The 20638-nt window shown below is 38.9% G+C and overlaps 1 protein-coding gene across 1 annotated transcript in view; it reads right to left on the reverse strand.

The window, feature by feature from the left end:
* SWAP70 (switching B cell complex subunit SWAP70) overlaps positions 1-20638 on the reverse strand; it is a 472107-nt gene that overhangs the window by 300413 nt on the left and 151056 nt on the right. The window contains exon 2 of the mRNA XM_053720594.1: positions 7183-7323. Within this exon, the coding sequence (XP_053576569.1) occupies positions 7183-7323 (141 nt within the window). The remainder of the gene's footprint in view (positions 1-7182; positions 7324-20638) is intronic.

Genomic DNA, 20638 nt, shown 5'->3' on the forward strand with positions numbered 1-20638 from the left:
TGTCCCTCGTTTTACAACGGTTCAATTTACACCGTTTCAGAATAACAACCTTTTTTTCCAGTCATGTGACTGTTATTGAAAAGCATTGAGAAGCAGTGCATTTATTAAAATAGCCAGTAGGTGGAGCTGTCCGCTTGTGTTGCAGCAAAGCCAAGCAAGCTGAAATTAATCGGTTTAGCCAGACCTGAACTATCAAGCAGATTTCAAAGGAACAAGATCTTCCTGTCTATAAATCAGTCCAGATTGGAATGCATAGAAAGAACTGTTTGCAGAAAAATGCAAGTGAAGTGTGTTGTGTGATTATTTTATTAGGTTTATAATGCTGTTTAGCAAATGTTTCTGTTTATTTAACTTAGTTTAATTATATATTCTGTGTTGTGTGATTATTTTATTAGGTTTATAATGCTGTTTAGCATTTAAAGTCTTCATTTCAAAGCTTTTAAAATAATGTATTAGGTGTTACTTATGACAATTTTGAGATGGGCCTGGAACCTATCTCCCTCACTTCCCATTGACTTACATTATAAACTGGGTTTCAATTTACAACGGTTTCGATTTACAACCATTCCTTCTGCAACCTAACCCCGGCGTAAACTGAGGGCTACCTGTACTACATTAATTATGTAACAACATCCAAAATAATTCACTATATGTGGGGCATTGTTCTGGGCATATCATGGGGGATATTTATCAAAGCCTAAACCGCAAATACGCCAGAATTCCGCAGCGTAATTGTTGCTAGCTTGATCCGACCTAATTATCAAAGCCTACAGACTGGAAAATGTTGAAATATGTAACGTAACATACGATCCACTGGTCTCAATCCGACGCAGATCGATCCTTACGTCATTACAGATTTTCCAAATACACATTCGGCTCTATCTGACACTTTTTCCAAGTTATCAAACTTTTAACAGGTACGCTCACGGCTATTCCGGCCCAGCGTACTTGATTTTCAATCCGCCACCCTGGAGGCCGCGGATGCCATAGAAATCAATGGGAGTCTGAAGTACCGAACGCTTATGTTCGATGCTGCCAGAAATACCATTGATTTCTATTGTTAAAAACAAGTTACGTTTACACCTAACACCCTAACATAAACCCTGAGTCTAAAAACCCCTAATCTGCCGCCCGACATTGCCGCAACCTAAATAAAGTTATTAACCCCTATTCTGCCGCTCCCTGACACCGCCGCCACTAAATAAACATATTAACCCCTAAACCTCTGGCCTCCTGCATCATTACCACTAACTAAACCTATTAACCCCCAAACCGTGAGCCCCCCACATCGCCATAAACTAAATTAAGCTATTAACCCCTAAACCTAACAACCTGCTAACTTTAAATTAAAATTACAACATCCCTATATTTAAATAAATTTAAACTTACCTGTAGAATTAAAATAAACTATATTTTAAACTATTAATTAACCTACCCTAACTATTATCCTACAATTAAATTAAAATACCAATTAAATTAAATAAATTACATATTAAAAAACCTAACCCTACTCAAATTAATTAAATATATAATTACACATTATTAAAAGTACTAAATTACGAAAAATAACAAACCACATAATCAAAAATAAAAAAGAATTACACCTAATCTAATAGCCCTATCAAAATAAAAAAGCCCCCCCAAAATAAAAAAAAACCCTAGCCTACAATAAACTACCAATGGTCCTTAAAGGGGCCTTTTGTAGGGCATTGCCCCAAAGAAATCAGCTCTTTTACCTGTAAAAAAAATACAAACACCCCCCAACAGTAAAACCCACCACCTAACCAACCAACCCCCCCTCAAATAAAAAAACTCTAAAAATCTAAAATAACCTAAGATAAATAAAAATCTAAAATAACCTAAGCTTAATCCTATTGGCTGATTGGAACAGCCAATCGGATGAGAGCTGCTCAAATCCTTTTGGCTGATTGGAACAGCCAATAGGATTTTAGCAGTTCTAATCCTATTGGCTGATTGAAATCTTTCAGCCAATAGGAATGCAAGAGACGCCATCTTGGATGACGTCACTTGCATTAAAGCTCCAGTTTACAGCGGCGACCGTATGAAGAGGATGCTCCGCGCTGGATGTCTTCAGGATGGACCCGCTCTGCGCCGGATGGATGAAGATAGAAGATGCCGTCTGGATGAAGATTTCGCCCGGCTGGATGAAGATCGAATAAGCCGCCTGGATTAAGACTTCTTGCCAGCTGGATGGATCCTTCAAGCGGGACTTCAAGAACTGTAAGTGGATCGTTGGGGGCTATTTTAGGTTGATTTAAGGGTTTTTTGGGTGGGTTTTATTTTTAGATTAGGGTCTGCGCATGTAAAAGAGCTAAATGCCCATTTAAGGGCAATGCCCATACAAATGCCCTTTTCAGGGCAATGGGGAGATTAGGTTATTAGATTAGGTGTAATTCTTTTTTATTTTTGATAATTTGTTTTTTTATTTTTCATAATTTAGTGTTTGTTTTTCGTAATTTAGTGTTTGTTTTTTTTCCTGTAATTTAGTACTTTTAATAATGTTTAATTGTATATTTAAATAATTTGAGTAGGGTTAGGTTTCTTTAATATGTCATTTAGTTTATTTAATTGGTAGTTTAATTTAATTGTAGGATAATAGTTAGGGTAGGTTAATTAATAGCTTAAATTAGTTTATTTTAATTCTACAGGTAAGTTTAAATTTATATTAAGATAGGGATGTTGTAATTTTAATTTAAAGTTAGCGGGTTGTTAGGTTTAGGGGTTATAGCTGACAGTTTAGTGGTTAAAAGGTTTAGTTAGTGGTAGTGATGTGGGAGGCCAGAGGTTTAGGGGTAATACGTTTATTTTGTGGTGGCGGGGAGCAGCGGGATAGGGGTTAATAACTTTATTTAGGTTGCGGTGGTGTCGGAGAACGGCGGGATAGGGGTTAAACATTTTAGTATAGTGGTGGCGTTTAGCGGCAGTGTATAAATAAAGTTGGGAAAAAGCCAAATAGACGCAAGATCGATGACTGCTAGTTAAAAACAGTCCGATGCTCATCGCCCCGTACTTTGTGCGCGTCTTTTTGACGGATTTTTTTTTAAATAAGGAGAGCGTATTGAGATAAACGGCTGCGATGTTAGATGTTAGGTGAGCGTATTGGTGCCGGCGAATGCAACAAAGTTAAGGCTTTGATAAATATCCCCCCATGACTTTATAAATGAACAAAGGTAAATTTCAACACAATTAATAAACATGTTTGCTGATACAAAACATACACCTGCACACACATAAACCCAGTGGTATAAATCTGATACATGCAAGCTCCTTCCCTGCAATGAAAGCTAACTCTTAGTAACTTCAGTTCACATCTCAGGGACCACATGTAAGCAAGAGTTCTGTGTTACTAATTGGGAGAACTGCAAGTCACAAACAGCTCATTCACATAAGCATATTCTCACCCTGTACACTAAAGTAAGTGCACAAAAACATCTGCTGCACAAATCCATAAGGATGCTAGAGAATTAAAAGGGTTTTTATGCAAATGGTATGGATATGGAGTGATTCTTCAAGAGATATTTAATTATTGTAATAAAACAAGCACTAAGCAGTGGCTTATACGTAAAGGGACATTAACTGCTGATTGGTTGCTGCCCATAAATGCCTTGTGTCATTGGCTCACCCATGTTCATTGCTAGTTCTTCAACAAAGAATATCTAAGATATTTCTCAATATCTAAAGAATATCTAAAGAATAAAGCAAATTAGATAATAGAAGTAAATTGGAATGTTGTTTAAAATTGTATTCTCCACGTAAACCATGAAAGACAAATGTGGGGTTTAGTGTCCCTTTAATAGAAATCATGGCAATATGTATTATTCAATATTTTAAATTGATTTTACTGTATATTTTTTTTTAACTTTATTAGTGTAGTGTCTATTACTTCATGTTACAGCCCTACAAGGAGGCTGTGGTCTCTATAGGAAGGCTTATCTAGCTTGATATCATAAAACTTCTAGAGTAACATGAGCTGGTTTACTATTAAGAGAATACCAGATAAATAGGGAGTCAGATTTGCTCATGCTTAGAAGAGGCAGTATGCAACCTAAGTTAGCAACATGTCAGATCTCTTATTTCCCTGATGGCAGTAGCTACCACTGCTTAAAGGGACAGTCTAGACCCAATACTTATGCTTTATTACTTATTGTTACATACCAGACAACCATGTTGCAGAGGGTTCCACATCTATAAGCTTGTAAGAAGTACATGAAACTTTAAATAATCGTCTGTTAGCAGCCAAAAATGAACGTGCAGCTCCGCCCACAACTTTCTTCTCACCCAGTCAGTTATTTTCTTGTATGACAGTTTAGCAGTGCACGTTTAATATTTTTCAGTTAGCTATTTCAGATTGCACATGCACAAATCAGAATGTGCGAGTAGGAAAACGTATTTAAGAGTCAATCGCGATTGGAGAAACTTAACATACCAAACTATATACACACTATGTGGGCAGAGCTTGGCAGCCATTTTAGTCTCCTAACAAACAAGGAATAGTTAAATGTTTCATGTACTACTTACAAGCTTATGGGTGTGGGACCAGTTGCAGGATGCTTCTCTGGTATGTAATAATAAGAAATCAAAATGATGTAATGAGTCTAGATTGTCCCTTTAATTCCTCATTCCAATAAATTCTAATATGTCCTGTGAAAACATTGGGGCCCATTTAACAAGCTCCGAACGGAGCTTTTGGGCCCGTGTTTCTGGCAAGTCTTCAGACTCACCAGAAACACCAGTTATGAAGCAGCGGTCTAAAGACCGCTGCTCCATAATCCTGTCCGCCTGCTCTGATGAGGCGGACAGGAATCGCCGGAAATCAACCCGCGAGTCAGCAGGGGGCGACGTTGCACCTGCAGCTCTTGTGAGCTGCTGGTGCAATGTTAAATGCGAAGAGCATATTGCTCTCCGCATTCAGCGAGGTCTTGCAGACCTGATCTGCACTGTCGGATCAGGTCCGCAATACCTTTAATAAATAGGCCCCATTGTGTTCATTCTGGGGTTTTGAGGGGGAATTGTTGTTGTTCCTTCCTTTACTATGGCCTTACAGTATTAGTGCTACGCCGGTTTGAATTAGTTAAGTTACACTATGCAGGCACTATAAGTAGAAAATTTAATTTTATTAAAAAAAAAATTTAAAATCATATTTTGCAATAAAAAATGCATTTACCTGTTACAAAATAGTGGCTAGTTCCCCTATGTAGTTTGTACTGCAGACTAAATAGGCCAGAAAAAAGAGCCGCGCCAGTCCGCCATCTTCCATGTTTGTGCGCACCTCAGGAGCAGCAAACCATAAGGCAAGTAAAATGCCGGCAATAGTGTTACATTCTGTGACACGTGACGCTTCCTGGTCAGACCCCCTGTAGGAGTGATCAGTGCTGCTGCTGGACTGGAGCGTTTGTGTGACTGACTTGACTTGTTAAAGAAGCCATTTCGTAAAGTTTTTTTTGTTTGTTTGTTTTGGTAAAAAAAAAATTGCAGCCTCATGCGATTTACATATTGCTTAGCCTCATACTGCAATTAATTGCACAGCTCTATTTTATATTATTTTTATTATCTTTAGTATGCCTGGCAGTGCAAACCAATGCAATTTGTATTTGTTCTTTTGTTGTTTCTTTATTATTATTATTATTATTATTATCAGGTATTTGTAGAGCGCCAACAGATTCCGCAGCGCTTCTTCTGTTCAAGGGACAGTAAACACCTTGAGGTTTTTTATATAAAATGTTTAGTTATGTGTAATGAAACTATTTTAATTATTTATTTTTCCCCCTTTTATGTAATGTGGCTCTGAAAATTGAGCAATGTCCTGCTGACGCATCAAGGCTAACTCTGCTACATATTTGTCTCTAATTGGATTTATCAGATAACAACTGCAAAACAATGCATTATTTACTAACTTTATGAAAGTGGCTAACCTTGTTGTCTGTGGACTAAAGCCCAGATTGGCTGCTCCAAATAAGGCAATAAGGTGTGTGGAGTTTGGCTTTTGAAAAATAATTGCAGAAAAAAAGGAGGTTAATTTGTTGCTCGTTATGTTGCTGAGGGGTCTCGTTGTTCAGAAAAGAATCATGTTTGAAATGTACTGGGGCTCATTTCCCCTATCTTTTCTAGCTGAATGCCGGGGCATTCGTTACATTAACATATATATATATATATATATAGCCCAGAACATGATTTCTTGCACAGCAAACGTGAACCACTAGAAACACGGAAAAAACAATAAATACAACTGCATCACATTCGCAATATGGCATCTGTGCAATTATTAAATATTCCCATATCTGTTTTGTTACTTTAAAGTGGACTCACTAGATAGAGCGGTATTTGTATTAGGAATGTTGCAGATGCATAAAGGGATTGGCGGTGGGAGTTACAGGGTGTTCCTGGGCGTTTCTGAGAAATAATCTGGATTTTTTACCTAAACCATAACTCAGCATGGGGATTTTATAGTCATTAGTGCCTGAGTGAACTCTCTCTCCATCATGTCTCACTGTATCAAATTTTTGTTTACACATGAGAATAGACTTCTAGTTGTATATTGGGTATATTGCCATTTCACATTGACCTTAAAGGGACATTACACTGCTGAGCACAACCACAATACAGCGGTTACATACTCATCATATTAGTACATTTCCTCCTGTGGCTGCAGCTGTTTTCAAAAAAGCTCTGCTATTTTAATAGCTTACGGGGCGCTGTCATCTTGGAGCTTAGGTATTTTCACACGCTGTGACACAGTGATGTTGCCAGCTTTGTTACAGCTGTGTCACTTACTGGGGGTTAGTGTGCACAAGATAGGGTGTAAGCTTTAAGTTTTTGCATTTTATTTACATAGTTTTAATGTTAAACTCTAGCCTAAAGCAAAAAGCCAGCAATATCACTGATCTGTAAGACTGTAAATGTGCACTGCTTCTGTTACAGGGTTAAAGAATACCTGTGCTCTAAGATGACGCCCAGTATGAAGAAGCGGAGCGTCACCATCTGGCATATTTTAAAGGGCTAAAATAGGATAATATCTTTGAAGAGTGCTTCAGGAACAGAAGGAAAATCAATACTAAAGTGAATAGTAACCATGCTACTGTAGTTGCGCCCAGCAGCTTAATATCCTTTTAAGTAAAATTGTAACAGCAATATTAGATTACAATAGACAATATGGGTACTTACTTTATCCAGGATGAATTTGTTCAGATAACACATGTAGCCTTGATTTGATACAGGCCCTTCACTGTCATCTCGGAAATGTTCTTCTAAAGACACAGGATCAATAGGAACATTAAGCAGCGTACATAGATTGTGAGAGAGCACCTGCAAGAGACAGAATATGTAAGTACTGGCTACAAGCACTCATATGAATACACTCATTTAATAGGGCTTAACTATTTATAGAAATATATGTTTAATAGATATCACACTAGAGATAATGGGGCATATTTATCAAGCTCCATATGGAGCTTGATGCCCCGTGTTTCTAAAGACCGCTGCTCCATAACCTGTCCACCCGCTCTGAGGCGGCAGACATAAATCAACCCGATCGAATACGATCGGGTTGATTGACACGCCCTGCTAGCAGCCTATTGGCCGCAAATCTGCAGAGGGCGGCATTGCAGCAGCAGTTCACAAGAACTGCTGGTGCAATGATAAATGCCAACAGCGTATGCTATCAGCATTTATCGATGTGCAGCGGACAAGATCCACTATATCGTATTATATCATAATAAATAGGCCCAAATATATCCAAACATCACATTTCACCAAAGTCAACATCTCCATCAATTAATCCAGCTTGACTCTACATTTTTCCAGGATGCAGACCCCAAAGTTCACATCCATTTGCAGGATAGGCACAGTTTAAGGTTCTGTCCGTGTGTCACCAAACCACACTTCATTCTCTATAACTGATTACCTGGCCACATACTGGACTGCCAGGAAAAAAGCTACAGCATGCCAGCCACTCCCATGTTTTACCTAATTCCTCCTATGGAGAATCCAAGGCTTTACCCCCATTCATTCTGGTTACACCTCCTGGTTACAACAATTCCACCAAAGGGTCTCTCTGACTCTTTAGGCCCTATATAGTATCTGAGACATATTGAAAGGTATGGCATTCACCTCCTTTCACAATCACAACAGTACTTCTATAGCAAGGCTTAACAAATCCAACTTGAGAAGGCTCACTGGCTCCTAATATTCTAGTTCTGACTTTTAACCTAAAGATTTATTTTACATACATCTCTACATACAATCGTCTGGCTTCTGTCCGCCTCAGTATTCTAAGTTTCAGATACATTTTCTCCATATCATAACACCAGAGACCTCTATATAGACTCACAGAGGGAGAAAAAAAAGTATAGTCCAAAAGTTTGCCATTCTCTATAGGTTATTTTCCGTGACACAAGAAAGGTCTATGTAAATATTCTTCATGTAAGACAACCAACAGATATGTGTGGCATGTGACAGGAGACTCATAGTTTTGTAGAATATGAAACCTAATTAAAGGTAAATATTTTTTTGTTATACATTAAAAGGATATTTAAAAAAAAAAATCGCTACCACAGTTTACCAAAGAAGATATGATTATTACTAAAAGTATCCCTTGTTTCTATGCATGTGGTGGTGTTTCCTGGTTCTCCAAGAGAGACGTCTTTATCAGCCAGTGAGCAACTGATCCTTCAGTATAGTTTGTTTACAAACATGCATTTTCTATTTCAAAATCAGTTAAAACTGTATTAAAAAAGGTTATTTAGATAAAAAAATGTTTGTATTGTTATTTATTGTATTGGTTCTTTTTTTGTTTATCCTCAATTACCTTTTTTATTTTCTTCCTGGCTTTGTATCTATTTTAAAATATGTCCAAATTATATTGTATATTGATTTGATGTTAAGATCTGTACACTATGGACATGATTATGAAATGTTTTACAACTCATCACTGTTTAGAAACACTTACGGCTAGATTACGAGTTTTGCGTTAGGCTTAAAAAGCAGCGTTAGACAGTCCTGACGCTGCTTTTTAACGCCCGCTTGTATTACAAGTCTTGCAGGTACAGGTGTACCGCTCACTTTTTTGGTCAGACTTGGCAATACCGCAAATCCACTTACGTAAATTGAGTATCTTCTTTTTTCAATGGGACTTGCATAGCGCCGGTATTACGAGTCTGCCAAAAAGTGAGCGGTAGACCCTCTCCTGTCAAGACTGGTACCGCATTTTAAAGTCAGCAGTTAAGAGTTTTACACTACAAAGCCGTAGCATAAAACTCTTAACTAAAGTGCTAAAAAGTACACTAACACCCATAAACTACCTATTAACCCCTAAACAGAGGCCCTCCCACATCGCAAACACTAAAATAAAATTATTAACCCCTAATCTGCCGCTCTGGACATTGCCGCCACTCGAATAAACATATTAACCCCTAAACCGCCGCACCCCGCCTCGCAAACACTAGTTAAATATTATTAACCTCTAATCTGCTGTCCCTAACATCGCCGCCACCTACCTACATTTATTAACCCCTAATCTGCCGCCCCCAACGTCGCCGCCACTATATTAAAGTTATTAACCCCTAAATCTAAGTCTAACCCTAACCCTAACACCCCCTAACTTAAATATATTAAAAGAAATCTAACTAAAAAATCATATCATTAACTAAATTATTCCTATTTAAAACTAAAGACTTACCTGTAAAATAAACCCTAAGCTAGCTACAATATAACTAATAGTTACATTGTAGCTATCTTAGGGTTTATTTTTATTTTACAGGCAAGTTTGTACTTATTTTAACTAGGTAGAAAGGTTATTAAATAGTTATTAACTATTTAAAAACTACCTAGCTAAAATAAATACAAAAGTACCTGTAAAATAAAACCTAACCTAAGTTACAATTACACCTAACACTACACTATAATTAAATAAACTAAATTAAATACAATTAAATAAATTACATATAATTAGCTAAATTAAATTAAATTATCTAAAGTACAAAACCCCCCCACTAAATTACAGAAAATAATAAACAAATTACAGATATTTAAACTAATTACACCTAATCTAATAGCCCTATTGAAATAAAGAAGCCCCCCCCCAAAATAAAAAAAAAACCTAGCCTAAACTAAATTACCAATAGCCCTTAAAGGGCCTTTTGAGGGGCATTGCCCCAAAGTAATCAGCTCTTTTACCTGTAAAAAAAATACAAACAACCCCCCAACAGTAAAACCCACCACCCACACAACCAACCCCCCAAATAAAATACTATCTAAAAAACCTAAGCTCCCCATTGCCCTGAAAAGGGCATTTGGATGGGCATTGCCCTTAAAAGGGCAGTTAGCTCTTTTGCCGCCCAAAGTCCCTAACCTAAAAATAAAACCCACCCAATACAGCCTTAAAAAACCCTAATACTAACCCCCTGAAGATCGACTTACCGGGAGACGTCTTCATCCAAGCCGGGAGAAGTGGTCCTCCAGACGGGCAGAAGTCTTCATTCAAGCCGGGCAGAAGTGGTCCTCCAGATGGGCAAAAGTCCTCATCCAGACGGCATCTTCTATCTTCATCCATCCGGCGCAGAGCGGGTCCATCTTCAAGACATCCAACGCGGAGCATCCTCTTCATCCGACGACTAACACAGAATGAAGGTACCTTTAAGTGACGTCATCCAAGATGGCTTCCCTTAGAATTCTATCAGCCAATCGGAATTAAGGTAGAAAAAATCCTATTGGCTGATGCAATCAGCTGTTAACTATTTTAATTTAGATTAGGGTAGGGAATTTTTTTTATTTTGGGGGCTTTGTTATTTTATTAGGGGGCTTAGAGTAGGTGTAATTAGCTTAAAATTCTTGTAATCTTTTTTTATTTTTTGTAATTTAGTTTAGTTTATTTAATTGTAGGTACTGTAGTTAATTGATTTAATTTATTTATTGATAGTGTATTGTTAGGTTTAATTGTAACTTAGGTTAGGATTTATTTTACAGGTAATTTTGTAATTATTTTAACTAGGTAGCTATTAAATAGTAAATAACTATTTAATAGCTATTGTACCTAGTTAAAATAAATACAAAGTTGCCTGTAAAATAAATATACATCCTAAAATAGCTACAATATAATTATTCGTTATATTGTAGCTATATTAGGGTTTATTTTACAGGTAAGTATTTAGTTTTAAATAGGAAGACTTTAGTTAATAATATTTAATTTATTTCGTTAGATAAAAATTATATTTAACTTAGGGGGGTGTTAGGGTTAGGGTTAGACTTAGCTTTAGGGGTTAATACATTTATTAGAGTAGCTGCGAGGTCCGGTCGGCAGATTAGGGGTTAATACTTGAAGTTAGGTGTCGCTGATGTTAGGGAGGGCAGATTAGGGGTTAATAAATATAATATAGGGTTGGCGATGTTAGGAGCAGCAGATTAGGGTTACATAGATTAGGGGATAATAATAAAATGCAGGGGTCAGCGATAGCGGGGGCGGCAGATTAGGGGTTAATAAGTGTAAGGTTAGGGGTGTTTAGACTCGGGGTACATGTTAGGGTGTTAGGTGCAGAATTAGAAACTGTTTCCCCATAGGAAACAATGGGGCTGCGTTAGGAGCTGAACGCTGCTTTTTTTGCAGGTGTTAGGTTTTTTTTTCAGCCCAAACTGCCCCATTGTTTCCTATGGGGATATCGTGCACAAGCACGTTTTTCCAGCTAGCCGCTACCGTAAGCAACGCTGGTATTGAGAGTTGAAGTGGCGGTAAATATGCCTGTACCTGTGCCTTCAGAGAACTCTCAATACGAGCGTTATTTAAAAGGTGCGGGGGGGAAAAAATATGTGTAGCTAACGCACCCCTTTGGCCGCAAAACTCTAAATCTAGCCGATAATTCTCTTGGTATCCTTTGTTGAAGAGAAAACCTGAGTAGGCACTGGGAGGTCTGTCCTTTGTACAAGACAGTCAGGATACTGAGCTCTCTTCTGCTAAGACAGCCATAAGTCCCTAATTGCACGATTTCCCCCACAGTTGTAAGAACCTTGATAAGCCTCACCCACACCAGCAATGTTATAGCTATAACTATACAGCCCTTCCGTGTTAGAACAGATGATTATGTTACAATCTAGTTTGCACTAAACTTTTATGATTTTTCAAACTCAGATCTCACATTACCATATACCATTTATGTATTGCTGCAAGTAAACTGTATATCCATGCGCTACTATTTTCAGTAGTAATATCTTTAACCCCTTAATGACAGGGTGTCCCATACTTCCTCATCAACAGTGCTAAACTGGGTGCTTCTACGTAAGTTTTTAAAAGGTTTTATACTGGATTTTTAGATCAGTGTCTGTGCATATTCTTCTTTATAGCAGTATCTATTACATGCAGTTATATGAAAATTGGTGTATACTGTCCCTTTAAGGACCAGTGATGTACATGGTACGTCTTGTTTGTTAAGCGGTTAAAAAAATTGTTATTATTGAGCTACCAGTACAACTCTTAAAGGGACAGTCTAGGCCAAAAGAAACTTTAATGATTCAGATAGAGCATGTAATTTTAAACAATTTTCCAATTTACTTTTATCACCAATTTTGCTTTGTGCTCTTGGTATTCTTAGTTGAAAGCTTAACCTAGGAGGTTCATATGCTAATTTCTTAGACCTTGAAGCCCACCTCTTTCAGATTGCATTTTAACAGTTTTTCACCACTAGAGGGTGTTAGTTCACGTATTTCATATAGATAACACTGTGCTCGTGCACGAGAAGTTATCTGGGAGCAGGCCCTGATTGGCTAGACTGCAAGTCTATCAAAAGAACTGAAAAAAGGGGCAGTTTGCAGAGGCTTAGATACAAGATAAGCACAGAGGTTAAAAGTAAATGTGTTGATTATGCAAAACTGGGAAATGCGTAATAAAGGGATTATCTATCTTTTAAAACAATAAAAATTCTGGGGTAGACTGTCCCTTTAAGAGATAAGTAGATCATAAGATTGTTCTGTCATATGTAAATGAATTCTGCGCCACAACAGCCATAAACAGACTTGAAAGTCAAAAATAAACGTTCATAGTTTAGACAGACCATGTCATTTTAAGGGGACTTAAATTTACTTCTGTTGTTAAATTTACTTTGCTCTCTGGGTATCTTTTGTTGAAAAGCATAGCTAGATAGACTCAGGAGCAGCAAAGCACTACTGGGGGTTAGCTGGTGATTGGTAGCTGCACATATATGCCTCTTGTCATTGGCTCACCAGATGAGTTTAGCTAACCAGTAGTACATTGCTGCTGTGGAGCTGACTTTAACTATGTGTTTAACCTCTCTGCATTGGAGAACACATAGTTATATGCGAGCAACAATAATAAAATGCTCTAATACACTACAGCATTATCTTTTTACAATTGTATGTCCCTTTAAATGATGGGGTGAAGCGCGTTATAGTTATACAATGTGAAAAGTGTACAGCAATCTGAGGCCCTGTGCACTACGGACAGTGAGCTTCACAAAGGGATATAAAGAGTTTTTTTAATGTGTACAGGAGGTTGAATGTGACTGTTGTGACTGTTACTTTTGACAGTAAAGTCATTTACATAGAGTATGACATTTTATACAACTTTCCAATGTAAGTCTGTTAAAAATTTTGCTTAGCTCTCTATATATACTTTGTAGCCCTAGGTAAACTCAGGAGAGTGCATGTGCCTTTAGCCTGGAAGATAAACAAGGGGCGCCAACATAGTGTGAATCGTTCAAACAACAAATATAAAAGTGATGTGCAAAAAACTACTCACAAGGAAAGTGGCACCTTAAATGAATAAGGTGCGATAAAGCAGGCTGACATTCAAATTCCAGCAGTCAGTACGCTGGAGGTCTCACCCAGAGGACCTGTGGAATCCAGATAGGCGTCTAGAAAGTAGCACCCACGTTTTTCAGGGCCAATGGCCGGACCAGGTGAGCTGCAAGCTGATAGGTGTTCTCCTGCTGCACTCACGCCACCGAGACTTTTCTCCAAAAACGACAGTGTCAGTGTATGAAAGGTTCCGTGGTAAAAGTCCTGTTTCAAAAACAAGTGGATCGTGGAAAGAAGCAAAAATACCGGGTCGTGGTATAAAACAAACAGTATTTATTTTGCAACGCGTTTCTCAGTCTATTCCAGACCGTTTCATCAGGCATTTTTTTTTTTTTTTTTTTTATTTATGCATACGGGTACAAACCCAATCATAAAGTGGTAGGTCCCACTTTGATAACCTGTGTTCCAAGCGCATCCTCTTAAGTTTTTTCCTCCTCAGGAATTTCTTTTTATATTATGTGCCTTTAGCCACCTGGCAACAGTGTATGCAACAATGTTCATAGCCATGTTATATATAGTTGCAAACACAACTGCAATAAAATGCTACAGACATTATGGCAGCAACGTTTTCAACTATGTATAACATTGTTTTAAACATTGTTACAAACACTGCTGCCAGAATTCTCCTGAGCTCACCTATGATTAATGTCCCTTTAAGACTGTGAGCGATTATGGGTGTTGTTTAGTTGCTGATCTGGAGAGTATTAAGTGAGGTTGCCTCTAACCAGTAAGCTGAATACACATTTGGGGACAATTTCTTGGTTTTCATAAGAGCCCTGATCTTAAAGTGATTGTAAATTTTATCAATTTGCTGCCTAGTATATAAAATTATTCTTAAAAACAGGGGCACTTTCATTGATTAAAGTTTTCAAAGACGCTTCATTTAGTGATGGTAAACATTGCGCCGTTCCTCCGCCCACATCACATTCTTAATTTAGCTGATCGATGACGAATCCAGCTTCATCCAATCGTTGCGTGCCCTCTTTGGCTTCCAGCTCGTGGGTTACACAATGACTGGATGAAGTTAGATTCGTTATCAATCAGCTAAATAAATAATGTGATGCGGGTGGAGGAACGGCGCAATGTTTACCATCACTAAATAGTAAATATTTTACAAACGAAGCATCTTTGAAAATTTTAATCAATGAAAGTGCCCCAATTTTTAAGAATAATTTTATATACTAGACAGCAAATTGATCAAATTTACAATACATGTAATAACTCCAATGCAAGTATAAAAGCTTTTGAATTTCCAATTTACCTATTCAATTTTCTCTGTTTATATAAACTTACGTCAAATAATCCTGGCGCATTTATTTTTTAACCATTTTTCTTTACATAAGTTTGGCAGATTATACCTAAAGTGATTTATAAATGTTGGGAAGATTGGAAGGTCTCACCCTTGCAGTCCTAACCTCCTGTTTCTCACCCTCCCACCTAAGATTATGGGACTTATTTATCAAAGGGTCAACTGAAAATAAGCTGGAATTCCGCATCGTAATTGTCACGAGATTGATTTGCTGTAGTTATCAAAGCATCAAGATCGCCAAATGTTGAAATTTGTGACGTAACATACGATCCCGCAATCTCAAGCCGACACAGATCGATGCGAGTTGAAAACCTGTGTAATTCGAGCAGAATCATGTTCATTCGCCCTCCTAATCGACAATATTTGAAGCTCTCACAAAGTTATCAAAAATTCTACATTTACACTTGCGTCTTTTCCGACGCAGTGTACCTAGTTTTCAATCCGCCACCCTTGAGGTTGCGGTGCCATAGAAGTCAATGGCAGTCTGAAAATACAGAAAGTTTATGTTCAATGCTGCAAGAGAATGAAGTATATTACATAATAAAAGTAAATTACAAACTTTATTAGAATTGTATACCCTTTCTAAATCAAAAAATATTATTGCTCCACATTTGGTGCACTTGTAGATATAGGGATACAAATGAAAAACATAATTTATGTAAGAACTTACCTGATAAATTAATTTGTTTCAAAATGGCAAGAGTCCATGAGCTAGTGACGTATGGGATATACATTACTACTTGGAGAGGGTGAAGTTTCCCAAACCTCAAAATGCCTATAAATACACCTCCCACCACACTCACACCTTAGTTTAACGTATAGCCAAGTAGTGAGGTGTAAAAAGGAGTAAAAAAGCATACAAAAAAGAGAAATTGGAAAATAATATTGTGCTTTTATACTAAAAAATATAACCACCACAAACAGGGTGGGCCTCATGGACTCTTGCCATTATGAAAGAAATGAATTTATCAGGTAAGTTCTTACATAAATTATGTTTTCTTTCATGTAAATGGCAAGAGTCCATGAGCTAGTGACATATGGGATAAAATATGCAAGATGTGGAAGACCACAGAAGAGTCACTAGAGAGGGAGGGATACAATAAAAACAGCTATTTCAGCTGAGAAATTAAATCCAAACAAAAAATAAGTTTTTCTATAAATTTCAAGAAAAAAACTTAAAATATAAGCAGATGAATTAAACTGAGACAGCTGCCCGAAGAACTTTTCTACCAAAGACTGCATCAGAAGAAGCAAATACATAAAAATGGTAAAATTTAGTAAATGTATGCAAAGAAGACCAATTTGCTGTTTTGCAAATCTGATCAACTGAAGCTTCATTCTTAAAAGCCCAAGAAGTGGCAACTTATTTAATAGAATGAGCTGTAATCATCTGAGGCGAAGACTGTCCCTCCTCCAAATAAGCCTTGTGAATCAAAAACAAAGATGCCAAAGAAATGGCAGAGGGTTTCTGACCTTTCCTAGAACCAGAAAAGACAACAAATAGACTAGAAGTCTTCCTGAAATCCTTAGTAGCCTCAACATAGTATTTCAAAGCCCTTACCACATCCAAAGAGTGTAAAGATTTTTCAAGAGAATTCTTAGGATACGGACACAAGGAAGGAACAACAATTTCCCTACTAATGTTGATAGAATTCACAACATTAGGAAGAAATGTAAACAAAGTCTGCAAAACAGCTTTATCCTGATGGAAAATCAGAAAAGGAGACTCACAAGAGAGAGCAGACAATCAGAAACTCTTCTAGCAGAAGAGATAGCCAAAAGAAACAATAATTTCCAAGAAAGTAGTTTAATATCCAAAGAATGCATAGGCTCAAAAGAAGGAGCCTGCAAAAACTTTAAAACCAAATTAAGACTCCATGGAGGAGAAACAGACTTAATAACAGGCTTGATAAGGACCAAAGCCTGAACAAAACAGTGAGTATCAAGAAGTTTAGCAATCATTCTATGAAATAAAACAGAGCAGAGATTTGTCCCTTCAAAGTACTTGCAGACAAACCTTTATCCAAACCGTCCTGAAGAAACTGTAAAATTCTAGGAATTCTAAAAGAATGCCAAGAGAATTTATGAGAACACTATTCCAACACTTTTCCAAACCCGATAATAAATCTTCCTTGAAACAGACTTACGAGCCTGCAACATAGTATTAATCACTGAGTCAAAGAAACCTCTATGAATAAGCACTAAACGTTCAATTTCCACACTTTCAAATTTAGTGATTTGAGACCCTGATGGAAAAACGGCCCTTGAGACAGAAGGTCTGGCCTTAAAGGAAGTGACCAAGGTTGGCAACTGGACATCCAGACAAGATCTGCATACCAAAACCTGTGAGACCATGCTGGTGCTATTAGAAACACATGCAATTGTTCCATTATGATCTTGGAGATCACCCTTGGAAGAAGAACTAGAGGCGGAAAAATATAAGCAAGTTGGTAAGACCAAGGAAATGCGAACACATCCACCATCTCCGCCTGAGGATCCCTGGACCTGGAAAGGTATCTGGGAAGTTTTCTGTGTAGATGGGAAGCCATCAGATCTATTTCTGGAAGACCCCGCAACTGTACAAATCTCCCCGGGATGTAGAGTCTGACGGTGTCAGGGTGCCAGGAATCAGACTGAGACGAGAAGTGCAAAAATAATCACTCCTTTATTAATAACAGAAAATAATAAAAAGTCCACAAGTCAAACAACAAGCCAGGAGTCAAAGCCAGAGCTGGTAGTCAGAAAAGGTGCAGAGGGTTTTTGAACCAGGTGGGCATTTACTTTGAGATGTTACCTTGGGCGTTTCCCATGTGACAGAGCCGAGTCAGGAGCCAAAGCGAGAAGTAAGACGAGCCGGAATCAGGAACAAGGAGAACAGCAGAGTCAGGAACAAGCCAGAGCTCAGGAACCAGGAGGGACATCAGACAGTCATTCATGGCCCTCCTTGATCCTAACGAGATTGTATGCTCCTCTCAAATCAAGTTTAGAAAAGACCGTAGCTCCCTTGAGGCGGTCAAAGAGTTCCGTAATGAGAGGAATAGGGTAAGCATCCTTAATGGTAAGACGAGTAAGACCCCTATAATCGATGCATGGTCTTAACTCACCACCCTTTTTCTTCACAAAGAAGAAGCCAGCCCCTGCAGGAGAGCAGGATTTGCGGATGATCCCCCATGACAGAGCATCAGCAACATACTCCTTCATAGCACAATTCTCCACAACAGACAGAGGGTAAACCCAGCCCTGAGAAGGAATGGCTCTGGGTTGCAGGTCAATGGCACAATCGTAAGACTGGTGAGGAGGTAACGTACCAGCACGCACCTTGTCAAAAACGTCTAGGAACTCTCGGTACTCCTCTGGTAATTGAGATACCGAAGAAGTGCACAAGACTTTAACTGGTTTCCGTAGACAAGTGGCAATATATTACGGAGACCATGACAACATTTCGGACCTGCGCCAGTCGAGACTGGGATTGTGCTTTTTGAGCCAAGGGTAACCCAGAACAACTGGAAAATGCGGAGAGTTTATCACCTGGAACTGGAGGGTTTCAAAATAGAGAGCCACAACAGCCATGGATAATGGAGTGGTTTTGTGAGTAACGAGTGCGGGCTGAAGGGGCCTGCCATCAATGGCCTCAATAGCAAGCGGAACGGACCGAGGCAAAACAGGAATGGAGTGCTTTGATACAAAAGCACTGTCAAAGAAATAGCCCACAGAACCGGAGTCAACAAGAGCCTGGGTGACTATGGAGGAGTCCACCCAGGAAAGGACAACCCTGACCAAAGGTTTTTCCTTTAGAGGTTTCACTAACAAGGATAAAACACCCAAGGACTGCCCCCGACAGGACCTTAGGTGCGAGTGTTTCCTGGCAGTGTAAGACAAGACTTTAAAAGGTGGCCCTGTAACCCACAATATAGGGAGAGCCCCTCCCTCCTCCTAAAGGCCCTCTCCGCCCTGGAGAGACACATGAATCCCAACTGCATCGGCTCAGCAGTACCTGGTGACTCAGAACCAGGGAGGCATGGGAGGAGAGGGAGGCATGGGTGGGAACGAACACCTAGGTGACAACGGAACAGTAGGCTTCCACAAGTGCTCCTTGAAAGAGGGCCTCTCTGAGTCTGATGTCAATTAGGATAAAAAAAAAAAAAAGACACCAATGCCTCGAGATCCTCTGGTAAATCTCTGGCAGCAACTTCGTCTTTAATCGCATCAGAAAGCCCATGAAATAAGGCGGCAACAAGGGCTTTATTGTTCCAACCTACCTCTGCGGCAAGTGTATGGAACTCAATGGCATACTGAGCAACAGATCTTGAACCTTGCTGAATGGACATGAGTCGGTTGGCAGCAGCGGAGGAGTGAGCCAGAACATCAAATACCCTTCGAAAGGAGGCCATAAATTCAGGGTAATTTGAAATCACAGGTTTATAAGTCTCCCACAAGGGATTAGTCCAGGCAAGAGCTGTGTCAGAGAGTAACGAGATGAGAAATACCACCTTAGCTCTGTCAGAGGGAAACGCCTGAGGTAATATCTCAAAGTAAATACGCACCTGGTTCAAAAACCCTCTGCACTGAATAGGATAGCCTCCACATTGCTGAGGTAGAGGTGCAGAACTGGACATGATCCTAGTAGGACTAGGTGCAGCAGCGGAAACAGGAGCAGCCATAACTTGCTGGACACTATGGTCCAAATGTGCCGTGTGAGTCAGCAGGGTTTCCAGGGCTAGTGCAAATTGATCCAAGCGGTGATCCTATTCATCCATCCTGGAAATGATGGTAGGTAAAGTTGGATTATTAGCACCATCAGGAGGGTGCCAGGAATTAGACAGACGAGAAGTGCAAAAATAATCACACCTTTATTAATAACAAAAAATAATAAAAAGTCCACAAGTCAAACAACAAGCCAGGAGTCAAAGCCTTAGCTGGTAGTCAGACGAGTTGAGTCAGGAGCCAAAGCGAATAGTCAGACGAGTCGAGTCAGGAGCCAAAGCGAGTAGTCAGATGAGCTGGAATCAGGAACAAGGAGAACAGCAGAGTCAGGAACAAGCAAGAGATCATGAACCAGGAGGGACGTCAGACAACCAGGTAATACACAGGAACTGGAACTAACAAACAGGTCTGATACAACACAAAGGCAAAGCATAGTGAACAGAGGCCCTTTAAATAAGTGATGACATCACAATTCTGAGACTGCAACCTGTCTCACACAGATGATGTATACCATTCTGGCCATAAGAGGGCGTGCAGGAAATGAGCAGCATCACACACTCTGCACCAGACTCAGCAAGAGAAGTGGCAATCAAAACACAGAAAAAACCCTGACAGACGGCTGAGATAATCCACTTCCCAGTTGTCTACACCTGGGATATAAATCGCAGAAATTAGACAGGAGTTGGATTCCGCCAAAGAAAGTAACCGTGATACTTCTTTCATTGTCTGAAAGCGATTGAAAAGTTCTCTCTTTAATAGAGGCCAAGCCTGAAGAGCTCGGAAAATAGTTCTAAAATATTGATTTGT

Source organism: Bombina bombina, chromosome 7 (assembly GCF_027579735.1).
Source record: "Bombina bombina isolate aBomBom1 chromosome 7, aBomBom1.pri, whole genome shotgun sequence".
Taxonomy (NCBI): Eukaryota; Metazoa; Chordata; class Amphibia; order Anura; family Bombinatoridae; genus Bombina; species Bombina bombina.